This window comes from Pseudoliparis swirei, chromosome 8 (genome assembly GCF_029220125.1).
Source record: "Pseudoliparis swirei isolate HS2019 ecotype Mariana Trench chromosome 8, NWPU_hadal_v1, whole genome shotgun sequence".
In the NCBI taxonomy this organism is placed as follows: Eukaryota; Metazoa; Chordata; class Actinopteri; order Perciformes; family Liparidae; genus Pseudoliparis; species Pseudoliparis swirei.
In genome coordinates, this window is record NC_079395.1 from 5081431 (window position 1) to 5107114 (window position 25684).

General features: G+C 45.2%; 1 protein-coding gene across 9 annotated transcripts; it reads right to left on the bottom strand.

Annotated features, from left to right (window-relative positions):
- Positions 1-1620: 1620 nt before the first annotated feature.
- klhl14 (kelch-like family member 14) lies at positions 1621-24521 on the bottom strand. 9 transcript variants are annotated; one of them, XM_056421704.1, is made up of 13 exons: positions 24501-24521; positions 22560-22668; positions 22374-22445; positions 21781-21863; positions 19359-19475; positions 16464-18609; positions 14592-14713; positions 9552-9641; positions 8749-8827; positions 7692-7882; positions 5584-5742; positions 4882-5039; positions 1621-3249 (listed from the first exon to the last, which is right to left on the bottom strand). In XM_056421704.1, exons 6-13 carry the CDS (start codon positions 17339-17341, stop codon positions 3109-3111), a joined length of 1818 nt encoding a protein of 605 aa, XP_056277679.1. In that variant the 5' UTR covers positions 17342-18609; positions 19359-19475; positions 21781-21863; positions 22374-22445; positions 22560-22668; positions 24501-24521; the 3' UTR covers positions 1621-3108. The 9 variants fall into 9 exon arrangements, with proteins under 9 accessions (XP_056277679.1, XP_056277685.1, XP_056277681.1 ...); XM_056421710.1 differs by lacking the exon at positions 24501-24521 and having other exon boundaries at positions 16464-17364; positions 18418-18609; positions 22560-23446; XM_056421706.1 differs by lacking the exon at positions 24501-24521 and having other exon boundaries at positions 16464-17364; positions 18351-18609; positions 22560-23446.
- Between the last annotated feature and the right edge of the window lie 1163 nt (positions 24522-25684).

Genomic DNA, 25684 nt, shown 5'->3' on the forward strand with positions numbered 1-25684 from the left:
GTTCTGGAGATCAGTGAATGTGAATGTAGAGGAAGGAAAGTGGAGATTTATGGCCCTTTAAATATATGCATTGTAAAATCACTTCAGGTGAATAGAGCCAAACATTTGAACTCAGATATATCATCGTGAAACTCCTCCAGTTCATTATTAAACCAAGCGCTAATATTTTACTATTACAAGATTTCTTACATGTTTAAAATATGCAAATGAGTCATTACTTAATAACTTTTGGTGAATTTAGACAAAGTAGTCAAATAAACACCTAAAAGTGTGTTGTGGAGGTTTTCCTCCTGCTATAGCGTGAAAGACGACATCATTTCCCCTTCAATCAAGTTTATTATTATTCTTTAATTGCCGATTCCCCTCAAACTCGACTCGGACGTCTCCGTCAGCGGGGGTCTCGGAGACCACCGGAGGGTCTCCTGGCGTCCCGCTGGCCACGTTGTGTGAACTCGATATGGACTCATGTAATCTCGGCGAGGAAATAATTGCCGTCTTATCCTCCGGGCATGCGGCCAAGTGGAGGCGTGACGTGGAGACGCCGAGCAGAGGAGAAAAAAAGACATTAGAAGAATAAACCATCAGGCGTGTGTGAGTGTGTGTGTGTGTGTGTGTGTGTGAGGGGAAGAGCATGCTGTTTGGTGCATTAGACAGTTGGTAGTAAATGGTTGGTAAATCCTATATCTGGTCTGGCATGAGGGGGCCGGCCTGAGGGGGAACATCAGGTTCCCTTCATCGGCTGGCCGCTTCACGTTTTACAGACTCCCTCTGGGTTTAATGCCGCGCTTTCTTTTAATCTTAAACTCAAGATTTATTAGCGTTATAATCCTCTTTTTACGGGCGCGTGGAGACGAGACACAACGCGACCGGAGTGGGAGTCTCAAGTATGAAAACCGGCTCTGGTTTGTAAAACGCTGAGCAAGCAGAAAAAATTGGGAAATTTTCCCGCTCAAAAGAACCGTTGAGGGACCGAGTGTTCAAAAACTCCAAATTAATAATAAATTCCTCGAGTTACGACGCGGGTCCCGACGTTCCTCCGTGTTCAGCGGCTCTCGAGCGTTTGGGTCGCGACACATTCAAATGAAAAGCAATTCCTACTCGAGCGGTGAACAGTTCAACCGAAAGAAGGATTCCGTGTCTTTGGGTTTTTATTTCTTTACATTTTGAGGCAGAAAACTATTTCAAGAAAATGAATTTTAAAAAAAAATGGATGCCAGAAATACGTTTTTCCTTTGTCACGAGTCCATCTCTCTAAAACGGGGCGTCAAACTGTTTTTCACTGTGGGCCGCATTAGCATCATGGCCGCCTTCTTAAAGGGCCGGAAACACTTTGTAAACTCCTCAAACATATTGTTAAATAACTCTCTTTGCATCTGATTATTGGAGTGTAGAAATATTGTACATAATAATAATAATGTCTCTAATATTACAACATGAATCCATTTAATTTGAAACCTTCAAAATAAAAGCACGGGAAATATTTCTTCAATTTCTTTAAGAAAAGGGGATCACGTGTCTTTCAAGCCGTCAGGGGCCTCATACAATGATGCGGCGGTCCGGATTTGGCCTGTGCACACCTGTGCTCTAAAATGTCAAAGAAGTGAAGAAAGAAAAAAAGTGTTTGTTTTTGTAATCATCAAGAGTCAATTTATTTTCATATTTTAAAATGCAAAGGACATAACAGGATTTGAGAATAAATCCAAGGTTGAGTGCACAAAAATGTTTCACTGCAAGCGATTATGTACAAGAATGAAATCAACAAGTCTTTACAGGCTCCAACAGGTACTGCATCGATATTTAGAGTCGACTTTTTCAACCTAATAACGTAAATAACGGAGACTAGACTGGACTTAGATTCATTTGATACTTTTTTTTCTTCTTTTTTTTTTCTTTAAACACAGCACATTGATTAATTTACATAAGAATGAACTTTGTTTGCTGGATTTAAAAGTCCACTTTTAGTGCATTGAGGACCGTCGTATGCTCGTCGGCTTCTCACGCATTACAGGTCTGAACGCCCCGTCCGGGGCGACGCCCCCGCGGCCTCACAAACCGGCCGGTTGGCGTTCGCTCGTAAAAAGGCGGACGGCGTTCTCTCCGTCCGTTTACCCGAACGCGCCGGCCCATAAACACGCCGGCGAGCTGTCGCAATTTGATTGTACCGCCGTGGTTTTTAACTAATGTGAACGTCAGTGCGTCGGATAGAAGAATCAAAACGGTTCAACTTTAATTTGTTTTCGCTTTTCGCAGCACAAAGAAAAGTCGCCGCAAACATTTGGTAAGATTAGTATATTTTTTTCTTTCCTCGTCACGTTTTACAGAAACGCGACTTCAGTCTGGGTTTAAATTATTAAGACAATTAGTTAAAGAAATTAGGGCTGGGGGCCACGGACCAGTGCGTCTTTTTTACAAAATCCTCCTGGTTGTGTTGGGACCACGTCTACAACAGGCCCAGTTAACATGTAGTTGTTGTTGTTGTTGTTGTTGTTGTGGATTTGACCCCATTTAGACGCACAAGTTCAACAAAACAGTTGCGTAACGATCCGACGGCGGGATGAGAGGCCCGGAGGACGAGAGCTACGACGAAGAATATTTATACACTGCGATCGTCGCGGCTGACGGAGCTCGCCCGGCCCCGCTCCGGCCGATCGCCGTTTTTTTTCTTTTCTGTCCGTGACACGACGGCGCGTTTCCATGGCGACGCGCCTCTTACTGAATACGAGACAACGGATGTGAAAGCTATAATTCGGTTCAACACTATGCGTGCGAGAGAAGAGAAGCCAAAAAACACGTAGTCGGCTTTAAAAAATCAAATCAAAACATGAAAACCGACCATTTCGCAGAACACGGATGACTTTAAATACATGAGTTACGCAATTCTTCCTCTTCTTCTTCTTTTTTTCTTTGCTTTTTCAAACCTTCAGCAGGGAATAACGAAAGTGCTCTGGTCAAACCTGTAAAAATATAATTTATACACCCCCCCCCTGTCGTCGTCGTCTCGACTCGGAGGGTTTGTCACAAAAGAAGCCGCGTGGCCTCGTGTTGGGCTCACCGGTCCTCCTCCCACTCCCTCTGCCGCTTGTTGCCGCCCCGCGGACGGATTAATTGTCATTTGTTGAAGGGCAGGCAGGCCGGCAGGATGACGGTGGAGCAGGCCGGGCCGGCTAAGGGCTCGGCCACCTCGCCCTCCAACTCTGTCCATGTCCCTTTCTCTGGGCTGTAGCAGATGGTAGAAGACTTATAGGCGCCCTGGAGGGGGAGAAGAAACACACAGATGCAATCAAGTCGAGGGATGATTTGAAAGATCACGTCGGGTGATTTTCTACACTCGTGCGGTGAACGGACCATTTCTAAGAAGTCTGTGCCGACGCGTGGAGATGGAGATGAGGCTCTGTGCAACACTGCGGTCCAAAGAACTATTAAAAACCTGACACTTCCTTCAGCACCATGACATCCCACTGTGCCCGGCGGACATATAGGATGCTGCTGCCAGTGAAAGACGGCAGTGAGCCGAATGTGTTCATCCATGTCAATAAATCCTCTAGTTATTCTAGTTGGATTGGATGAGATAAAGAACTATACACAGGGTTCATACACATGCTGACCGATGGATTTAAAAGGACTTCAAACCAAATTTCCATGACCTGACATCAAGTGAAATCTTGGTGTATACGCGAGTATAAACCTTAAATGAGACAAAGGTTTGGGATCACCCAGACAATTTCGTGTCTTCCATAAAAAATCACACTTTTATTTATCAAATTAATATAAAATGTAGTCAAGACATTGACAAGGTTAGAAATAATGATTAATATTTGAAGTATTAATTTTGTTCTTCAAACTTCAAGCTCAAAGGAAGGCCAGTTGTATCGCTTATATCACCAGCATAACTGTTTTCAGCTGTGCTAACATAATTGCACAAGGGTTTTCTAATCATACATTAGTCTTCTAAGGCGATTAGCAAACACAATGTACCATTAGAACACTGGAGTGATAGTTGATGGAAATGGGCCTCTATACACCTGTGGAGATATTTCATTAGAAACCAGACGTTTCCACCTAGAATAGTCATTTACCACATTAACAATGTAGTGTGTATTTTTGATTAATGTTATCTTTATTGAAAAAACAGTGCTTTTCTTTGAAAACGAAAGACATTTCTAAGTGACCCCAAACTTTTGAACGGTAGTGTATATAAATGTGTATTCTTTTAATCAAACTGTGTAAATGAACATATGTATATAACAAATTTCCATAACTTTCCAAAACTTTCGGGATTTTTCTAGGCCTGGAAATAACTATTTTTATATTCAGGTTTTCCATGACCGTACGAGCCCTGCTTTTGGTCAAAAGTATTTAAAATACTTCAGTTTGACTAGAGAGATAATGTTTATTGTTTTAATCAAACTGTGTAAATGAATATTAATATGAATAATATGTGTAAACTGGGTTGTGTTGACTTGAGTCTTAGTTTTGGTTTTATTCATGCTGTGATTTTGTTGTTGTTGTTGTTTTTATATTGTCTGTCACTGTTTTATGTTGAAACTTTGTGTAATGTGCTACTGCTGCTGTCTTGGCCAGGACACTCTTGTAAAGGAGATTTTTAATCTCAATGAGGCATTTCCTGGTTAAATAAATTTAAAATTAAAAAATTAAAAAAGAAAAAATATAACAAATTTTCATGACTTTTCCAAAACTTTTTGGGATTACATTTTTTTTAAAGGTATTTTTACAGGCCTGGAATTAACTTTTTTTAGAATCCTGTGTATATAAAGTATATATTCCTGACCCATGACGCATTCAGGGTCGGTCAACAAAAACATAAAGCGTTGCCGTCGGTACCCAGTCAGCCCGAAATGAAAAGGAGGCGTCGGGGCGTACCATGCTCCAGCTGTAGCCCCCCACCAGGAAGATGTTGTCGCCGAACACGGTGCAGCCCGGCCCGCTGCGGCCCTCCAGGATGGGCGTCTGCAGGATGTTCCACTGGTCGGCCTTCGGGTCGTAGCACTCCACCAACATCACGTCTAGATGGGAGAAACCTACGTGAGAGACGGAGAGACGCATCTTAAAACCCGATGGCGGCGCTCCTCTGTCTCACATGGAAAGGTGAAGCAGAAGGGTTACAGAAATAAGTCAATAAACTGCTTGTTGTTTTAAAAAAGGCTGCTGAAAACAGCGTGAACCCGCCGTATATTCACGCTCTTCGTGAGCTGGGTGTGAAACGGTGGCAGAAATTTGAGCTTCTACATTTAAAAAAATCTAACGAGTTAGTTGAAAAACGGCATTTCAAAAGAAACTCGGGTTTCATTCATTCCCATTCAAATCGCCGACATTTGTTTTTTGCCGCTGGAATAGAAACGCACAATAGCGCCATTGTAATCCGGCTTGTTTTGTACATATTGTACCTTGAATGCAGCATGAAAAGGTTTCATAAGAGAGGTCGCGCGGCGCGATAAAGGTCGTCGGCCGCTCGTAACGGCGGCGTCTCTTTCGCTCTTCTCTTTCGGGGGGGGGTGAACTAAAACAAAAACAAAAAGAGAGAGTCGATCTCGACCTCTCGTCCGAAGCGCTCGAGTGCTTTACCTTTCAAATGGTTCCCGCCGATGGCGTACAGGCGGTCGTTCATCCCGGCCAGGGCGTGAATGGCGCGCTTTGTGTTCATGTCCTGTTTGCGCACCCACACGTCCATTACGGGGTCGTAGCAGTAGAGCCACGACACGTACTCTCCGTTGTGAACGCCTCCTGCAGCGGGGGGGGGGGGGGGGGACACACAGCCGCCGCTTCAATGGCGATGTCGAGAGCACGCCGGAGAGGTCAGAGAGCTCCGTGGATACGCTCGGCCAATGAGAACGCGAGAGAGAGAGAAAGAAAGAAACATCCGGAAACCTTTAAACCCGTCAAACGGCTTCATGCAGCCGGCAGGAAGCTGAACCCCCCCCCCCCCCCTCCTCCTCCTCTTTTAGACTCGTATGTCTGACTGTTACTACAATACATAGTTAATTTAATCAATGATTCATCATTTATATGTTGTCTAAATGTTCTTTGTCGTTAGCTGTTTTGCACTTCATTACTGTTATTATTACTACAATCACTTTATGTTGGAGAGAGAGAAACTTTTGATCTTTGCACAAATGGAAGAAGTGACAATAAAGACGACTTTTACTCTCTGCGACGGGGTTTACGTTCTAAAAGCGTCCCGGTTTATTTCCGCGTGCCCGCCGATTGACGTCAGCTGACGGGAAGTAAACATGGGCCCCCGAGCTGTTGCCTGGCAACGCAATTCTGTTGAGAATAAAAAAAAGGAGCGCTTCAGACGGAGGGGGGGGCACAGAGAAGAATAAAGAAGATTAAAGCGTGTGAACATCATGTCGGATCCTTTAGAGAGGACTCACATACTCGATATACTGTAAAAACATCTTAAACGTAGAAATGACCGATTCATAATTATAGATGTATTTATTTACTTTTAATCCCTCATTGTATCGCCGGCTGTTGTTTGAAACTAATTATAGATCTCAGTGTTTTCCAACAGGCTCGAGGTCGGTGCCTTTGTTCCCTTTCTTCTGGCTTCATAACGTAATAACTAGCGCGGTGTATAATAAAGCCCAATAGTCACATAAAAGCCACTGATGATTCAGCGAGAGCTCGGGGAAGAGGAGGATTTGGATTTACGACATTCTGCGTTGGTGTGAATATTTGATTGATTTTTTTTTTTTTAAGTCGCCAGAACAAAAGATATCGTTACAGATTTCAGAAGAACCGGAAGTATCGGATGCGAGTTATATTGAAGTTGCATTGAGCTGGTTTTAAAACATCTGGATTTGAAAGATGGAACCCAGAGTCTGTCGCCAAACTGTCGCCGGTCGAGTTGCATTGTGGGTAGTGTAGGCGTCAGGTTTTAACGAAGAAGAACGCGGGGTTATAAGAGACGATAACTGCGTGGGCTTTTCTGTCCGCTGTGAGTCCGACGCCGTGTTTTGGTGCCTTGCTAAATGTTATAGAAACCCTTTAACACAATATTATTGCATTTGGTGCTTTTGTCTTTTGTTTTTATTTTACGTGTATACATTTTAAAAGATTATATATAAATGTATATATACATTTTTAACCCTCCTGTTGCCTTAGGGTCAATTTGACCCCATTCAATGTTTAACCCTCCTGTTACCTTTATATTTACTGACATATTTTACCCTCGGGGTCAATTTGACCCCAGCAATTAAAACCTCCAGATAATTATTAGAATTAACATTGTTTTCCAGGTTTAAGTGTGAGGTACTTTATGTTTGTTTGTTGACTACCTAAATAGCCCTTTAAATATATAAAAAAGTTGATATTTCTTATATGTTTGACACAGTGAAAAACAGCCTGGGGTCAAATTGACCCCAAAGAACACTGACATTAAACATTGAATGGGGTCAAATTGACCCGAAAGGTAACAGGAGGGTTAAAAGGAAAAGAAAAAATGCTGTGTTTTTTATGTTCAATTCAATTCCGTTCAGTTTATTTTATATAGCCAAATTAGCCTCAGAGGGCTTTACAGTCTGTACACAGAGGACATCTGTCCCAGGACCTCACATCTAATCAGGAAAAACACTCCAAAAATAGAAAACCCTTTATGTAGCGGCGAAATAAGAACTTCTTGACAGGGTTAAACGGGTTTCTCAAGACAAGAAGTCGGGTTCCCTCCTGACCTGATATGTAGATCTTGCCGTTGTGCACGGATCCTGCGTGAGCGGCCAGCGGCTGCGGCAGAGACGACAGGTAGTTCCACTCGTTGGTCTCCAGGTTGTAGCACTCCACGCTGGAGAGGTAGCCGGTCTCGTTTCTGCCGCCGATCACGTACAGCAGCTTATCCATGCGGCAGGCGAAGAAACTGGCTCTCCTGAGGAAGGAGTCAGACGGACGACATCATTAAAACCGGCAAAGACCGGATTCATTGTAGGATCTGCCACCGATTTGTGCATCGGGAGATTATCAGTTCATTTCTTAAATGTGGGAGTCGCATGCTTACAGGCATACAGGGTGGACTTGCTTTATACAAATAAAACAATTCTATCATTTATAGTGATATACACTACCGTTCAAAAGTTTGGGGTCACCCACCCAGACAATTTCATGTTTTCCATGAAAATGCACTTTTATTTATCAAATGAATTGAAAAATGAATAGAAAATCTAATCAAGACATTGACAAGGTTAATTTTGTTTGAAATATTATTTTTGTTCTTCAAACTTAAAGTTCAGAGAAGGCCAGTTTTATAGCTTCTCTCACCAGCATAACTGTTTTCAGCTGCGCTCACATAAAAAGGGTTTTATACCCCTCCGTTAGTCTTCTAAGGCGACAACACAATGTACCATTAGAACAATGGAGATGGGCCTCGACACACCTCTGTAGAGATTTCATTAAAAACCAGACGTTTCTACCTAGAATAGTCATTTACCACTTTAACAATGTATAAAGTGTATTTCTGATTAATTTAATGTTATCTTCATTTATTTTAAACACTGCTTTACTTTGAAAAATAAGGACATTTCTAAGTGACCCCAAACTTCTGAACAGTAGTGTAGATTTAGAGCACAACAAATGTATGCAAACTAATAACACAAATACAATCTGGTTAGTTTTCTTCACATGTGACTAATTAGAAGTCGATAATGTTTATGAAGGTCTTCCAACACCCAGCGGGCCCCCAGTGCCTCGTCAGGTTCACCGTCCTCTGGCGTCCGGTGGAACCACAGATGGACTCACCTCTCCTGCATCGGAGGCAACTGGATCCAGCTGTTGAATCTGGGGTCGTAGCGGCTCACGAAATGAGTGCTGTGCTTTCCTGCAGAAGCAGAAACGAGCATCAGCGACGACGACTCGGCCGCTTACGGCTCGACACATTCAGGCTTCAGTTCAGTTCCGATTGGTTAAATTCGTTGTTCTACACAAAACCGATGAAATGCACAACTGGGACACTGCGGGTCTCCGTTTAATACAAACATATTATCTGACAATCACCACCCACACATGAGGACTTTCAATGCTTTTCAAAGTGCTGACTCAACTGTTTTTTTCCCTCCTTCCAATCATAGGAGCGGCCTGCTTTTGGAGGATATTCTGCAGAAAGCCTCTTAAACGATCCGTTCCGATGCCTTTCGGTGTCTCGTCGACGCTGAATAAACACGACCGAGTGCGGCGCCGCATTGTTTTGGTACTCGGCGGAACGAGAACAAAAGGACAGCGTCGGATCGTTTGATCGTCGCGCTCGCGCCATTTCACAGCGAGCACTCTTAACACTTCTGCAACTCAAATATTTCACTGTTAATAACAGTTATTTTTATTGACGAGTGTCGAGCGGAGTGTTGTTTGTGCACTCGGGAGATGAACCGGCTCGAGGACGAGTGTTCGGAGCGATCGGAGGGCGTTCCATTACCGCCGATGGCTTTGAGCCGGCGTGAACTCTCCGGCTTAGTGGCCTCTCTGAATCGAGGACGCACACAGACACGTTTGGACTGCGGGAAAAGCAACACAAAGAAAAACCCGCTCGGTCGGCGGTGGTGCCGTACCGTTTGGGTTCCACTGATCCTCTCCGCCCAGCAGCAGCAGGAAGTTCTCCACCTCCACCACGCAGTGATGGGCGCTGTTGTAAGGCATTACTAGACGACACAGACACAAAAAAAGAAGTCAATCACTCAAATAAATGATGATCAGTTCAAATCTAAACTCTTTTCTGTCTGGAACCCTTTTATGGATTTTATTGGCGAGGACTAGAACGAAACCATGAGAAGAGGCTCCGCCATCTTGGGACCTAAGAGACTCTGTGAAGGTTACAGCAGGTTCAATATGGAGGATGACGATTTATGTTTTTTTTAATTTTTTTATTTAGTCCTTGTCTGATTGTTCGTATAGTTGGTCGTTCTGCTGTTATGTAATTTTTATTTATTCGTTGTTTTTCATGGTTGTCTGGTGTAACTTGTAAGAATAAAATGATTGAAAGAAAGAAGTGAGTGACATCAAATGGTAATCGACGAAAGATTAGATTAGAAAACTTGCTTAATACCCAGTTAAACTCATTTGCCACCAAGAATTCAGACAAACAATAAACACAGAGCACAACAGACAAGAAACAAACAAAACCAGAAGAGGCTCCATAAAACAGGACAATGAGAAAGATGCTCAATCTAAATAATAAAATAAAATAAAAGTGTCAGGATGGTTGTTGTAGCCAGAGAAAATGTAATCTTTTTACTCAAAACAGGTCAAACACACGAACTAAACAGTAGGAACCAACACCGGGGAATGAGACACACAGGGTTTAATTACTCAGGGAAGGTGATTGGACAATGGGGAACGAGACACAGGTGGACACAATGAGGGCGGGGCTAGCAATCACACAGAAGGAATCAACCAGGGACATGGCAGCCAATCACAGGGACAGGAAGTGCAGGGAAACAGAGAACACGAGAGACGGGGACTTCAAAATATGACACAAAAACTCAGGATCAATTCAAAAATAAAGCTGCATGTACACCGGGCTCTTGGACGACCCCGACACTGTGAGCTGGAGTCCGAGCTTAAGGATTTTCTTGTAAACACGGGAGATTTAAATTTGATTTTGCGCAGAGGCACCGACACGCAGCGATACAGAAATATCCAAATCTCCTCACTGAAGCTCTCGGTAACTCACGGCGCTGCTATTGAGGATTCAAGTTTACGGTTTTCAAGTTCAAAGGTTTTATTTGCTATTTGTGCCGATAGACCAACAGTCCAGACACATTGGAAATGTAGCGCAGGGCTCTGAGTCAACAGTTCATAAAATATCACGATAATAAAAAAAGAAAGAAAATATACAAAATATAAAAGAAAACCCTATATTTATACTTCCTTCCCGCTGCCATCAGGCTGCACAACAAACTGCAGTAGATCTCTGGAGATCTTTGCACTCAGCACTTTATTATTTTCGTGAACACTTTAACCTGCTGGAAATTCACCTTGGTCACTGCCTTGTGTATTTATATATATATATATATATATATATGTTTCCTCTGTATATTTAGTATTTTTAGTATTTAGTATTGTTATTGAGTTTTATTTTTTATTAATGCTCTAATGTGTATTACAGTGAGACCGTTTCATAAACTTAAGAAACATCAGGCACCAGATAATCATTAACATAGTTTTACAATTCAACTGTATTCTTGAATGTATTCTAATTATACTGAAATAAATAAAAATATTTCTGAAATATGGAGCCCGAAAAACAAACCCAGCCTCCCGCCTGGTATACAGCAGGTCTGAGGAGACGATCGATTCACTGAAGCTCTTATGAACAGAACTTCTTCCTATTTCTACTTCTTCACGCTGAGCGGCTCATTGTTTCACAGGAAGACGCTCATCGTACGCTCAGATTGATTTAAGCCGCCATGTTCTCATCCCGACGTGCTCCGGTACAGTGACGCACGCCGACGTCTACCCCCCCGATCCTCAGCCTGTGTTAATGTGAATGGATGTATAGCTCCTCCCCTTTCTCCATTCATCCATCGACGTCAAGTCATTTCTTGAGGGAAATCAAGACTGTTGACTCAGAAACTGGAACAAATGAAAATATGAGGCAGAGCAATGGACTGTTTGATGCAATATCCATCCATCTATATATCTTTATCCAGCCATCTATCTGTTCTGATGAGGCCATTAAGTTATTGAAATATATTCAGGTGGTAGAACTCACTATCCAGTAACTACTGGAAGAACTCACATCTCAGTGCAGCCGTTTTCATTTCCTCGAAATAAAGTTTCCCGCCGCGGATATCCACGAGGAGCACGTCCAAGAAGTATGATCTCCTGGCATAAACAGTGAGAACCACACACACACACACACACCCCTTGGGAAGGATTCTCCCTTGTGTACGTTTACTCCTCTCCGTCTCCTTCTTTTTTTTTGCTGAAGTGACCCCATTGAGATGTAGAGAAATGGTCTGAGGTGACAGTCGTAATGAACACGACGGTGTTCACTCAATAAATCTCGGGCCCGGTGCTTTCCGAGCACAAATCAGTGGAATGTTAAAGCCCACCTGTCTGTCTCCATCAGTCATTCCCACTGTCACCTCCCCGCCGCCTGATGGATCGCAGTTGCCGCAAAATTAGACAGCCTTGAATCTCATTTCTTTCCAATTGGCCTCTCCCTGCAGTCTCACTCTGGCTGACATGTGCGAGTCCCTCCGTGGGATGGGGGGGGGGGGGGGGGGTCTCGGATAGGAGCCAATACCACATACACTAAACACGGCTTTATCTCACGACGAGGGGGGCGGGATTAGGTCGCCTGCCTCCAGTGCGACTGCCACGTTCCCTTACATGCTATTTACATCCTCATTCAGTCGGCGGCGTGTCGGACGCGGATGGGCGGCTCTCTATTTGACGTCGGGCGACTTGGCGCTCGCACTGGAAATCATCCTGTACCCCGTGTGGAAAAAAGAAGATTATTGCTTTCCGGTACGTCACAGGCTGCAGTGTGAGGAGTGCTGTGTGTGTGTGGGGGGGGCAATTTGCCCGCCTCCACAGGTGCCTCTTGATATACAGGCGGACAGCGGGCTCATGCTCGTGCGGTGGAAAAAAAAACAGTAAAACACATCAAATCTACCTCTCCTGGCCGTAATCTTTTCACCCCGCGGGGGGGGGGGGGGGCAGGATGAGCACGCCCTCCGTGAGACGGACGCCATCGCTCCGGTCGACAGTGAGCTCTAGGGCTCACTAGAGGGAGTCAGAAACCTCTGCATCGGTCTTTGCCGCTCCAGCGACTCCGCGGCTAATGCAGCACCGCTGCTCTCGGCTCTGACGTGGCTCCTCACACCGTCACCGACGCATCCCCGACAGCCGCGGCCGAATCCCTTTGTTCTCGGCCACGCCGTGTCGACGAGGTCCACGTACGTTTTTTTGTTATTATTTAACGATCGGGTCGGATTCATAAAACGAAGAAGAGGAAGAGGATCGCCGCCTTTGTCTGGTGCCTCGTCCGCGCTGCCGTGTGGACACTAGATGGCAAACTTCACACTGGAATCAGCCAGCGGTGGATTTTATAGGACGCCGAGCGAGAGAGGGATCAGATTCGCCCCCAAATTGTGTTGATGAATGTCTTAATCAAAGGCTGTCCCTCTCAGGTTTCGCCTCATTGAAAAGTTATGATTGAATGTTAATAATCTTCTATTCCACACACCCATTGTGTGTGTGTGTGTGTGGGGGGGGGGGGCTACATCAGATGGCCACTGATGTGTTAAGGGGATGATTTTGCAGTTTTGTCCTTCCACTTGGCCACGGACCATTTGAGTGTTAACTTTTTTTCTTTTTTACTTTTGAGTGATGGAAATCCCTCCTGACCTTTTTTTTTCTCTCGCTCGTTGCAGTCGACGCCCGAGAGGTACGGGAGTGAAATGAGAAAATGACGATTGCGGACACGCCGGGTCCTTGAGGGGAAATGCAGCCCGACAGATTTCACCAAACATGAGCTCAAATAAACTAATTACCGCCCAGTGACGTCGGAGTAGCGCCGTTATATCCCTGAAACGATGTCCAAAACATTCTCTGATTTTAAGACGCGGCGGCAAGAGAAATCAACCACATTCAGGAAAAAAAAGAACATGTGCCATAAAATGGAAAAAATGCGAACGGCCCGGTATCGAGCTGACGGAGAACAGAGCCGACGGCTAATGGGCACGGATGGAGAGACGATGCTGAGGTACGGCTGCAACTAAAAGGACAACAAGTCCATGTCTGGCAATGACGACGATGATGATGATGATATCATCAAATATGGTTTCCCATTAGCTCTTGTTTGACCTTTGCAATATGACAGAATATAAAAGGTCAGGGAAGACGGAGAGGAAACAAACGGAGGCGAGAGCTGCGGGAACTCTTCAGACACTTCATTATATTCCTCATGGAATATCTCTTTGGGGGAAATTAGGATATCGCAACAACAAAAAAATCGATATCATAGAGTGAACCCTCGCACAGGTTGAAGGATACGTCCGTGTTTTATTTCAGCTATTAAGTCAACGGAGATGATGTTTCATCTGTTGGGGATCTCTCGGGCATCGAACTCGCGTCACGTAGAGGCGCCGTCGCCGGTGACACCGGGTCAACAGGCCGCGTGTTTAAGTAACCGTCTCACGGAGGGATCGATGCGAGAGAATAATCAAGCTGGAAGAAGGTCTATTGGGGAAAGATGTCATTATTGTTCTGCCTCTCTCTCTCTCTCTCATCCTGCAACAATAGATCATTAGATTCAAGTAAATCTCATCAAGCATCCTGCCAGCATATTTCAGCAAAAAAAAAGAAGAAGGGAAACCGTGCATGAAGCGCCACAGTCACGCTCCGATTCAAAACGTATATTAAAAAAGTGATCGTGATACATTATCACCTAAAGGATTAAGGGAACTCCTTCCCCTCATTTTGCATGGAAATTAACCTGTGTAAAAATCACCCACAGGAACAACTTTTCTCTCGTCGTTAAAAAAAAGCCACCAACACAAGATGCCTCGGGTTTAAAGAAAGGGAGAGAAAGAGAGAGAGAGAGAGAGAGAGAGAAGGCAGCAGAGCCTTTTGCTACTCACTTGTGAGGATCTTCCATGTCTTTTTCTCGTCGTCGTAGTACTGGACCAAATTGCTGGGGAGACGATCGGGTCCAGGGGGCAGACCGCCCACCAGTAACAGCATCCTCTTATTGGAACGGATTCTGTAATGTCAAAAGTGTGTGTGTGTGTGTGTGTGTGTTAGTAAACCGGTATTAAGCCATGAGGAAAAAAACACACACATCCAAAAAGACAAAAGAAACAGGCTCCACCTGAAGCCGACCCCCTTTTTAATTTCTCAATTAACGCAATTACTCTGACGGCGTCAGCGTCAGATTGACGGCGTGTTTTTATTTCGCCCGCTCCAGCGAACGCCGAGCGACGACACGCGGCCGCGTTTATCAAAATTAACTAAAAAAAAGGATTGCGCAACGTCGCAGTCCTCCTCCCGATGTGCGTTATCGAACGCTTATCGCCCTCTGAAGATATCTTCCCCGTCGGCCGTGACGTGAGAACGACCCCGCGGGGCGCCGCGCTGGAGGCCGGAAGACTTCTCCGACGTCTCCGTTTCATTGGCTGCCGCGAGTCACGTGACACCTCGGAGCCGGTTGTTTGTATACAAGGTATAAACCCCCGAAGAAGCCTCTCACTGTACATTAATGACCGCTATCTGGCTCCTTAATGGATTTGAACACAAATCTCACAATTAATCACAATAAGCAGCCTAAAGATGAGGAGCAGCTGGCCTTTATAACCAGTCCCTTCACCTTTTTTTTCAGATTTTACTCTTCTATGCTTGGGAAATTCGCCGGCGTCTCGGTACATTCTCTCCGCTAGTGGCCCACTCGGAAGTGTTTTGGGGTTATTCATATGCAAATGAGCCCCTGGACATAGATAATGGTGATTAATTGAGAGGAGAGAAACAGTGGCATGTGAAACTAATTATGAGGATTCTTGATTCTTTGCCTATTAAAGTCCATATGTGGGAATAGATATGTTATTGGCGGGATCGTGTCGGAATAGACCAATTATTTCATTTTGGAGATGGTTTTGAGCTTTTCTTTTTAATTGAGAGATTCTCAATGCCGGTGCTCTTAATATTCTACTCTCTAAAAGGCATAGGCAGAGAATACAAATAAAAAAAGTGGATTTAGTCGGCCCTGTAAACAAAACCTGACAACAGATTGATAATCAATACCCTGAGGAACACCTCACCAACTCCTCTAGGTGCTGATCAGGGCAAACAGACATGCAGCTGGGCCTGTTTCTGTGAGTCAGACATTCAGAATTTAGGGAACATTCTCAAAGTGCCACTTTCCTCAAACACAGAGCACACCCAAATATATTGAATTCCTCACGATTGCGTTCCATCTTAGCTCGCCGTGTCCCCGATAGCTGCGATCGTCTTGCACTCGTACCGGAAGTTTTACATAATTACCATGTAATCCTGGTAATTAAATTACAGCATTCCAAATTGTGTTCATGAGAGTTGCCACACAGCAAACGCACAACAACCTTTCTCTAGTTTGCTGCATCTCGTCGACACCGATTAGAGAGCAATCACACAGATGTGTGAGGAAATAGAGTTGTTGTGGTTTTTTTTCTTCTCTTCTTCACCAGAACATGAGGTAACCTTGTAATTGTGGATACAGCGGAGCGAAGGAGGAGGTCAGGACCCTCGGCAGCTGAAAGTCTTCTACAGGACGAGCCCCCCCCCCTCAACCCTCATTAACAGGGCCTCAGACCTCCTGTCTCCGACTGCCCCCCCCCCCCCCCTCGGCCTAGACTACACACGTGGGCAATACTTGAATCTGCAATGTGTTCAAATTTAACAAGTGGGAGGCATTTAATCCCCTGACGTCCACTCGCGCTCACCGCTGTGTGTGTGTGTGTGTGTGCGCGTCTCATCCTCACCTGCTGGCCGTGGTCTGCCTGCAGTGCTGCCTGAAGGGCATCAGGTGATAGTTCATGGCGTCCATGAGCAGCTTCTGGCACACGGGGTCAGTCCTCATGAAGTCGACGGACTGCACCCTCTCCACCAGCTCTGGCGCCGGGATGAGGGCGAAGCGCAGCCTCTTCATGAGGTCCGGCGCGTGGCGCGTGCGAGCCTCCCGGTCGTGCTCCAGCCAGAGGACCGACATCTGGAAGAGCGCCAGCTCGGACTCCACCGGGGGCGGCAGGGCGTCCAGCATGGCGCACACCTCCTCGAAGTTCAGCAGCAGCACGTCCTCCACCAGGTACTTGTTGGCCAGCTTCTTGGTCTCGTCCAGGCCGTGCAGGGCGGCGATCTTGCAGATCTGCTTGTAGTTCTGCACCGAGATCTGGTCGTTGAGGAACTGCACGCTGAGCTTGGTGATCTGGGGCACGTTGAGGATCTTGCTGACCGACAGCACCTCCTCCACGGTGTCCAGGGAGAGAGTCACGTTGGCCGTGTACAGGTACTCCAGCACTAATCGTAGTCCAATGGAGGAGCAGCCCTGGAGGACCAGGTTATTGATGGGCCTGGCGCTGGGGGTCACCGGCTTGTCGTCGGGCGAGGACGACGGGGTCCCGCTGCTGCCCTGGTCCCCTTTGCTCCCCTTCTTGTGGATCACATTGTGGCAGGAGAAGAGGGATCGGAAATACTGGGAGCAGGCCGCCAGCACCGCTTTGTGGCAGTGGAACTGCTGCCCCTGGGCGGTGAGAGTCACGTCACAGAACAGCTGCTTTCTCCATAAGAGGTTGAGCCCGTGCAGCAGGGTGTCACTGTGTGTCGGGTCAAAGGTGGATGTTCTATCACCCGATCTGGACATGACTTCCTGACTGCGAACGCCACCTAGGCGACAAACACACCAACCAGAGCCGTTTACCTCAGGTCGTAGAACGTTGCACAACACATGCAGCCCGCGGTCGCGATCGGTCAACGATTAGAAAAAACATGAAGAAGTAGAAGAAGAAAAAACGATTTTTCTGGAGTGAAGTATATTGAACAGATCTCTTCCCCGTCCGGCGAGGGGGTGGAGGGGAGGGGTGGGGGGGAGAGAGAGAACCAACATCATCACGCCATGCCAGCCGGTGAAATGCATCGACGTCCAACGCGGCGGCGGCTTTTCGGGTCGCTCTTTCAACTTTGAGCTCGTGCGTCGTAGAGCAACAAACAAAAGCCGCAGCGGGTCGCGTCGCCGCGCGCCGCCTCGCGCGCATTGTCGAGCTCGAGGGGGGCGATTTAAATGGAGGCTGGTGAGAGGTTTTTTTTTTCTGAAGGGCGCTTGTCGGGAAACGACAGCGAGGACACGAGTGCTGCTGCTGCGGCGCTTTTCCTGCTAGGCGACGCGGCAGAAGTTGTCGGAAACGGGGGGGAAAGAGCGAGAGAGAGAGACACACGCGGTGGCGGATATCATGCAGCGTTCAGCCCCAAACACTTCCCCGTCCCTTCTCCCGTCTTTGCTACACGCACACACAACACACCCCGCACAATGAGGACATTACACCTCGCACAGATTTACAAAGAGTCATACACACAACAACAGACAAAAGCAATTAGTTCTCCCTCCCGAGCCGCCGAGCCAGCCGGTGCGGACGCGCTCGCGCGCCGTTAGCCTACCTGGGTCGAGCGGCGGCGTCGCGACGAGCGACACACAATATTCCGCAAAAAACCTGCAAGCTTTCGGCAAAGTTAAGTGCGATATGTGCATCGCTAAAAAAAAATATTTCCCTCTCCGCGAAGGAGGGCAACGCGGTGTAAACTTGAGACGCGAGCGCGCGGCACCGTTGTCGTTAAACGCGCCGTCACAACTAAACGATGAGAGCAGCCAAACTTACCTGACTTCAGCCCTTGACCACACACACACAAAAAAGAAAGTAAGCTTCAGGATCCCAATTATCTCACGTGGATTTTTTTCTTCCAATTCTTTGTTCTCCTTTTTTTTCTTCTTTTTTTCCTCTCCTTTAAAGTCTACGGTGTACTCCCAACTCGTAAAGTCACTATTTCCAGGCTATTTGTTGACGCTGATCATTTGTTCTTCTGAATTAACACAAGAACTGTGTGTGTCTGAGTGTGTGAGAGGGGAGCTGGTGCTTTCTGCAAGAGAAGAAGAAGAAGAAATATACGTGTGACAAATTATGCTACCAAGAAACAACACATCATTATCCTTGGGCCTGGGGCTCAGTGAGTCGTAACGAGAGTAATAGGAAATCCACGGTTGGGGAGAGAAACGGTCGTGCATGGCCGGTGGAGAGAGACCATGCAGGGGTATGGATGCTGGAGAGACTCGCAAAATTATGGCTCAAGGCTATTGTAAAAACTGTCGAGCGTAAATGACTGCGATTTCAAACATCTATGGAAGAAAGAAAAGAGAAAGGGGGGGAGAAAAAAGCGAGTCTTTCCCTCGCTGTTATAGAGAGAACCGTCAAGTTTTAGTGCGCATTGCTAATTAGTCAATTTCTCTCTGCCTTCACAGCCCGACGACTTTGCTGCTGAGCTGAAACTGCTAATTTCTGGGACCAGCCTTTTTTTGGCTGTGAACTGGATGGATGAATGGCTTGTCTCGCACAAATGACAAAAAGCCCCTGCCTTAATCTCCATCGCCAAAATAACCCCCTCATCTCATTCTGCTCCTGCTAGTCCTTCAGAAAGAAGAAGAAGAAGAAGAAGAAGAAGGTGCTCGACACACAACTCCAAGTTGTGCATCTGCACGGGCAGAATAGCACCGAGCACCATCGTAGTCCACATGTTGGGATGTTAGATTAAAGCATGTTGAAAAAACATTTGAATTTATGTGTGACAAAAGCATCAGACCCCCCCTCTCACACACACACACACACACACACCCAAAGTGATGTAAAGTTCTCAAACAACAAGTCTACCATGACGTGCCGGGTTCTCTCCTCGACTGTTGTCTGTCGTCTCATCGCTTCATCTCCCCGACCTGAGGTCCAGCTGCAGGCCTGCAGCTCACAAAGGGGTTGAAACCTAACACACGTGCACAGTATTGTTGTTGTTGTTGTTGTGTTGTTGTGGGATGTTTACGCCGACACACATTCACCAACGAGACATTTGATCCATTAAAGCCGATGGAGGAATCACACCATGAAAATAAGACTTGTTGTTGTTATGTGAATGTCCACTTGGCCGTATGGTGTGATTCAAAGCGCTAAAAACAACAACAACAACAAAGTAAAGGCCCCAACTGTCCGGTCTGGTCGTCTGGGTCTGGGGGGTTAGAGTGATGATAACATCTAAATGAAGACTACGCTTCCTATACGACCCATCAGGGGGAATCCCACCCGTCAGCGGGGTTGACGCGGGACGGTCGCAGGCTCCAAATAAAAGCAAAATAACAATCCTCCTTGAATGCAATCCCAATTTTGTAAATTTTTTTTTTAGAAAATGACTTATTAAAATCTGTCAATTAACTAAAGAGCTCAATTAGAGAAAAGAAAACGTACACGCGGGGACTCCCGGGGGACCAGAAGTGACAGATACCTCACAAGTTCTGGAATGACAGATAGGGATAAATGGGTTTGTTCATGTACTATGAAATAGAGCAACGCCGCCGCGCTACCGTCAAGCAATAACAGGCCACACACATATATAGGGGTAGCAGTAATAGATGGAACCGGGATATTGTTTGATGTTTGACTATTTGACAAGCACGCAGCCTGCATATCCCCCACTTGTAGTCCTCCTGAGCACATTGGAGGTGACTGATTAGACTGCATCTCACATGATAATCACCTGAAGTAAATACATAGAATACCGTGGTATTAATTAGTGGTTTGTAATTTTTGTTTACGACTATTGCCTCCCCTTTTTTTTTCTGACCCCTTGTCACTGCAAGAGCGTAGCCGTAGCCGTTATCGTTACCGGCGCCCGGTTAGCACTACATTACCCAAAGTCTCCGGCGAGCTATTCCATCGCAATAAAAATGACCATTTTCAACTCTTTCAGCTCTTTGTAGCAACTCAGTCTCCTGAGGCCACTGGTCTTCAGATTGCAGGGCGTTTATGGTGGTAAATTGTTGCAGTGTGCAGAGGGGAGGGGGGAGGGGGAGGAGGAGGAGGGGAGAGGAGGAGGAGGAGGGGAGAAAGGGGGGGTCATCAGATAAGAGAAGAATTTCCAGACTAATTAAACCCTTTGAGACAAAGAATCACACCACAGTGATTTACAACTCTCTGTACCAGTTAACCCGACTCATATTTATCTGTCATATTACTCGGATACCATATCTACCTCGATGGGTACAACTAAAAAAAAGTCTTCTTTTGGTTTTCAACATTATGGATGGATGCAAGAAGAGGAAGATAGGAGTAAATAACAACAGTTACACGAGATTTTAAAGACTGTAAAGAGATAAATTACAAAAAAATTATTACAAAATTGTAGAAAAAAAACCTTTCTTACAATATACTTTACTAAATGGCATAATACACTCCTTATTTTACCCTCAGCTACTACACAACTTCCTGTGTGATGCTCACAACAACACACACACACACACACTGTGGGCATTTCTGCAACCTTAAATTGCTAAACTGAACATTTAATCTAATCAGTGCAATGAAACAAAACAAAAGGAGAAGCTCCAAAGTTGTGAAGAGCAAAGTCTACCAGGCATAATTGCCTTTTCGCTGGCTGCTGCAGAGGGGTATGCTAAGATAGAAAGTATTATTTTCCTAAATGGAAGGTGTCAGATGGTCACGGAAATGTGATCGGCTGTTCAAGATCACTGCTCCCCATCTGCAATTTGTGACGTGTGAAAGATTCAGCCCAAATGTGCTCACCGAGCGTAAATCCTCAGCACTTTCTCTTATCGTGGAGAAGCAAGATAACCAGCTGTTTACAGATCAGAGAACATATCATATTAATATCATGGAGAGGGTTTGATAGCATCTTGTTTGAAAACATATTTTGTTAACTAAGTGTGGTGTGGTATATGGCAAACCTATGAGAGTTGTCATGATAAAATCAAAATATGAAGCTGAAAAAACAGAAAATGCAGCAGAGAGACTAAATTAATGCAAACTGCAGGTTACAGTAAACACTGAATTATTGAGCTTTCAGCAGCTATATTTGAATTAAAGACTCTCAGCTTCAATTCCAGTTAACTAAACACAGGAGGCTTCTTTTGACTCCGTCTTACTGCATATTCTTCTGATGATGTTAGAGGAGTTATGTGTTTGGGATATTATAATGTGACATGACGGTTGTTATACAGCATCTTCGGAGTCCGAGGTATACCTGTAACCGTACCTGTCTGTGAGGCCGAGGGTGCACCAGTGTGTCATCTCCTGAGAGCAGCTTTGACACAAAGGAACTCGCAGCGATACTTCAATCTGCAGAGGTGAGGAGAAAGTGAACGGGTCGCTTAAAGTGCATCGTTTATAACGGCAGCTTCACTTTCATCGTGACGAATTTGGACATTTGAACGCATGTAACCCCGTATTTACTCGATTGAACCCACCGTGTTCCTCACATATCTTGACGCTGGGACTGATTAGCGCCCGCTTGTCATCTCAGATCAAAGTTAGTTAGAGATGATCCATAAAAAAACGTCCACGGTGTAATAAATTAGAAGCACTTATATTTGCCATTCGGGGAGCATGGGAGGCCTGCTGCTGTTTCGAAACCCCCCAGATCCCCACACATGGCGTACAGCCACCGCAGACACGGCTCAGAGAGTCAGCCGGCAGCCGGGAGGTGAGCAGAAAGGAACAGGCGGTGTCCCCTTCAGAGTGAGCACAGCAGTGTGTGTGTGTGTGTGTGTGGCATTTCTCAAATGACAAAAGGATACCGGTGTGTGCGGTTCAGGTGGGAGGACACATGGAGGTGGTGCGGAGATTAACCTGAGGGAGAGTCCGGAGGGGGAGGGCTGTGCGGCGGTCGACCCGGAGACCCGCAAGTGGCCCGCCACCGTGCTGAGGAGGAGGAAGAGGAGGAGGATGGAGGGGGGTTTTTTTGGGATGGGGAGGGGGCTGGTGGGAGAGGGGGCGGGCTGCTGTTGCGCAGTTTCCCCAGCGTGATGCATCTACCTTCAGGGTGGCAGCAGGCGTGGAGCGGGGTGCGGCGGAGCGAGCCCGGGCTCAGTGGCGCGGTCACCTGGGGACGCTGAAGCCGCTGTAGCAGGACTGATAGTTATTCCTTGGGAGAATTGCAAGATGAGCCCCATTGTATTAGCAGCCCCCTTCTCCTGAAACGGCATCAATGTTCTGAAACCTTTACAGACGGAAGTCGGGGTGCAGAAAATATGTCACACACTGACCTGAAAAGCACACGCGGCGTGTCTTTAAAAGTTTGGTGAAACGCGTCTGCTCTCTAAATAAAACGTCAAACGCGATAATAAACAAGGGTTCTCTAATTCGGCACAGCAGCCTCACGCTGTATGTTTCACCGTGCGTCGGAAATTACCGTCGAGTTAAACTTCAGTGAATTCCTTTGGCAACGGGGAAGCCGGCAAATTATTATTCCATACTGATTTGAGAAATTCTCAGACATTAAGCGTTCTCATTTTCCAAACGGACTTTTTTTTTTTGTGGGTCGTAATGTTTAGAAATTCTCCGTGTCTAATATGGTCAGCACTCCCAATTATTCACTCCACTGACAAGTGAAACAAATGGGACCAACCAGTGCATTCTGTATTATCTACACCCCTTGGATTCCCTGACAATAATTAATACAATGGCAAGCTGCTGTGAGACAACATAAGCTCCCTCTGGCCAAACAGCTTTTGGGAGGAAATGACATCCAGCGGGTCGAAGAGGTCCTCGTCCGGCGTGGACACGAGCAGCCGGGTCACATCACACTTCTGTCTGTGTCGCCTCCATCAGATAAAAAGGTCCTATTGTAGGGCGCCGTTAACATCAGCAGGCTATTACTCACATCATTACACCATGAATGGAAGGTGCATGGAATATGTCCAGAATAATATGACTGTGGGACTGACTATAGAGATGTGCACTACCCTTAAACAGCAATGCATACTGTGTATACATATATATATATATGTATAAATATATATATATATAAATATATATATATATATATATATAAATATATATATAAATAAATATATATATAAATATATATCTATATAAATATATATAACTATATATATATTTTTTTATATATATAAAACTATATATATATATAAATTATATATATAACTATATATATATAAATATAAATAACTATATATATATATATAACTATATATATATATAACTATATATATATATATAGAGAGATCAGGGAGGTTCATTAATATGCCACATGATCTGACCGCTGCTGTACGGTCACACACCGTTATGTAGTTACTTCATTGGCTCGTAATACATGTCAACAGAGATAAAACATGACTAATACGTCACATAAAGATCATTTCGTGCATGTAGTATTGGGTAAGGTGTGTGTTTCTGAAACAATAATTAAAAAAACACTGGTCTTATATTAACATTTTTGTTATTTTATGTCCTTTTTAAAGAGTTGTCATGTAATCATAAGAACTCCTCTTATTTTAGCCGACGAGGATATTACAAGGGGTTTTTGGGGTGTTTTTTTTAATTATCGAGGAGCACATTCTCCTAACATCCATTAAAGGAATGCCATGCTAATTTTAAATCCTCGCAGCAGGCATTGGCATCAACAGAAGAAAAGTGGATGAGTTTCTCTTTAACAGCTGTAATTTGTGTTTTCCAATCACCATGCTGATTTCTGCTCATTATACTCCGGTTTCACACCGGTAAGTGAGCAAAGTTTGGATTGATTGACTCTAATTAACTAAAAAATGTTCCAAGCCACGGATTTATTATCATGCTAGCTAGCCACAAATGTCAGAGACTTTCACAAATTATTATCCCGTTAAAGATAAATATCATTGAAATCAAACGAGTGTGGCAACACGAGCAACGCGTATTGTTCGACTGATGAATTTGTTTGGCATGTTTTTCCCGCCGAGTTCCACATTAAAGACTCACCTGGGCAAACACACTGTTCCAGTGTATTGTTCAGCTGACAGATGTGTGGCTACCGACACTTAAAGGAACACACTCCCTAATAACCTGCTGCAGGGAGAGAACACAAGACATGGTTTTAAATCCAAAATAAAACACTCTCCATATGATATTAAGAGCTACTACAGGAAGTATAGTGATGGTCCACTCCACGTTGGCAGAGTCTATTCCCTCTCGTGTGCTCCATCTCCCTCATTGATATTTTAGACACAGTGGCACCTCTCAACACTCACATTCTTCCCTTTGACTCCGATGGCTCAACTTCTCCACTTGCTCATGAACAGGAAGGTGTCGGGGATTTTGAACAACCTTCCTGTTTTTAGTTTTTTTCTTCTTCTTTATTTAATTACATTTTTTTATCAAAGATCTGGAAAAACAGAGCTTTCGGTTAGCTCGAGAAGATGGAACGGTGCTCCGATCCACTCGGCTTCACGTCAACGATCAGAGGCGATCGCTGGTGTGAATCCACACGAGACGTGCCCATCGTCTGCATGGTGGCGCCGGGCTGGAATTGAGAATCGTGCCGCCTGTAAATCAGATTTTTTTCCTTTTTGTGTGTGTGTGTGTGTCTCTTACGAAATCTGCGTTCATACAGAAACCAGCTAAATAAATCCCCTAAACCAGCGTTGATGTATCAGAGAATACAACCCGGTGAGGCTGGTGCTGTGGAGTCCATCCTCAGCAAAGTGAAAACAAGCATCTGACGTAGAAGGAAACACATCTCAGCTGTCAAGCAGCCCCATCAGCGTCTGCACCGTCCTCTTTAGAGGAGCAGCATTTAGGCGTGTGCACTTTTGAGGCGCGCCGGCAGATAAATGTGACGACATCTCGTCGTGGCTCGCTTTCATTTATTCAGGGGATTGATTCGAGGCAAAGAGAGTAGATGAATGTGTCGGGTACGGCACTTTCCTTTGAGGTATCGCCATAAAGTCGGGAAAAGGAAATACGAGACACAACATTTTTCTCCTCAAGGTGCTTCTGGAGATGGAGTGGCGCCATGCGAGTCGTCTATATTAGACTCCACATCAGTGGCGTTGAGCGGGGGCGGTTCTGCACGTTTGAAATCATACAGTGTGTTTAACTGCAAAGCTACAGGAGGCAACTTTCATAAAAATCTGAATTCAAAGTTTTGAGACTGATTATTATTA

Excerpts from the sequence above, each read along its gene's own strand:
- klhl14 (XM_056421704.1), bottom strand. The coding sequence starts at position 17,341 with ATGTCCAGATCGGGTGATAGAACATCCACCTTTGACCCGACACACAGT. Across the intron at positions 9,642-14,591 it reads GACATGGAAGATCCTCACAA|TAATGCCTTACAACAGCGCC; the intron begins GTGAGTAGCAAA and ends TGTGTCGTCTAG. Across the intron at positions 8,828-9,551 it reads GGATCAGTGGAACCCAAACG|GAAAGCACAGCACTCATTTC; the intron begins GTACGGCACCAC and ends CTGCTTCTGCAG.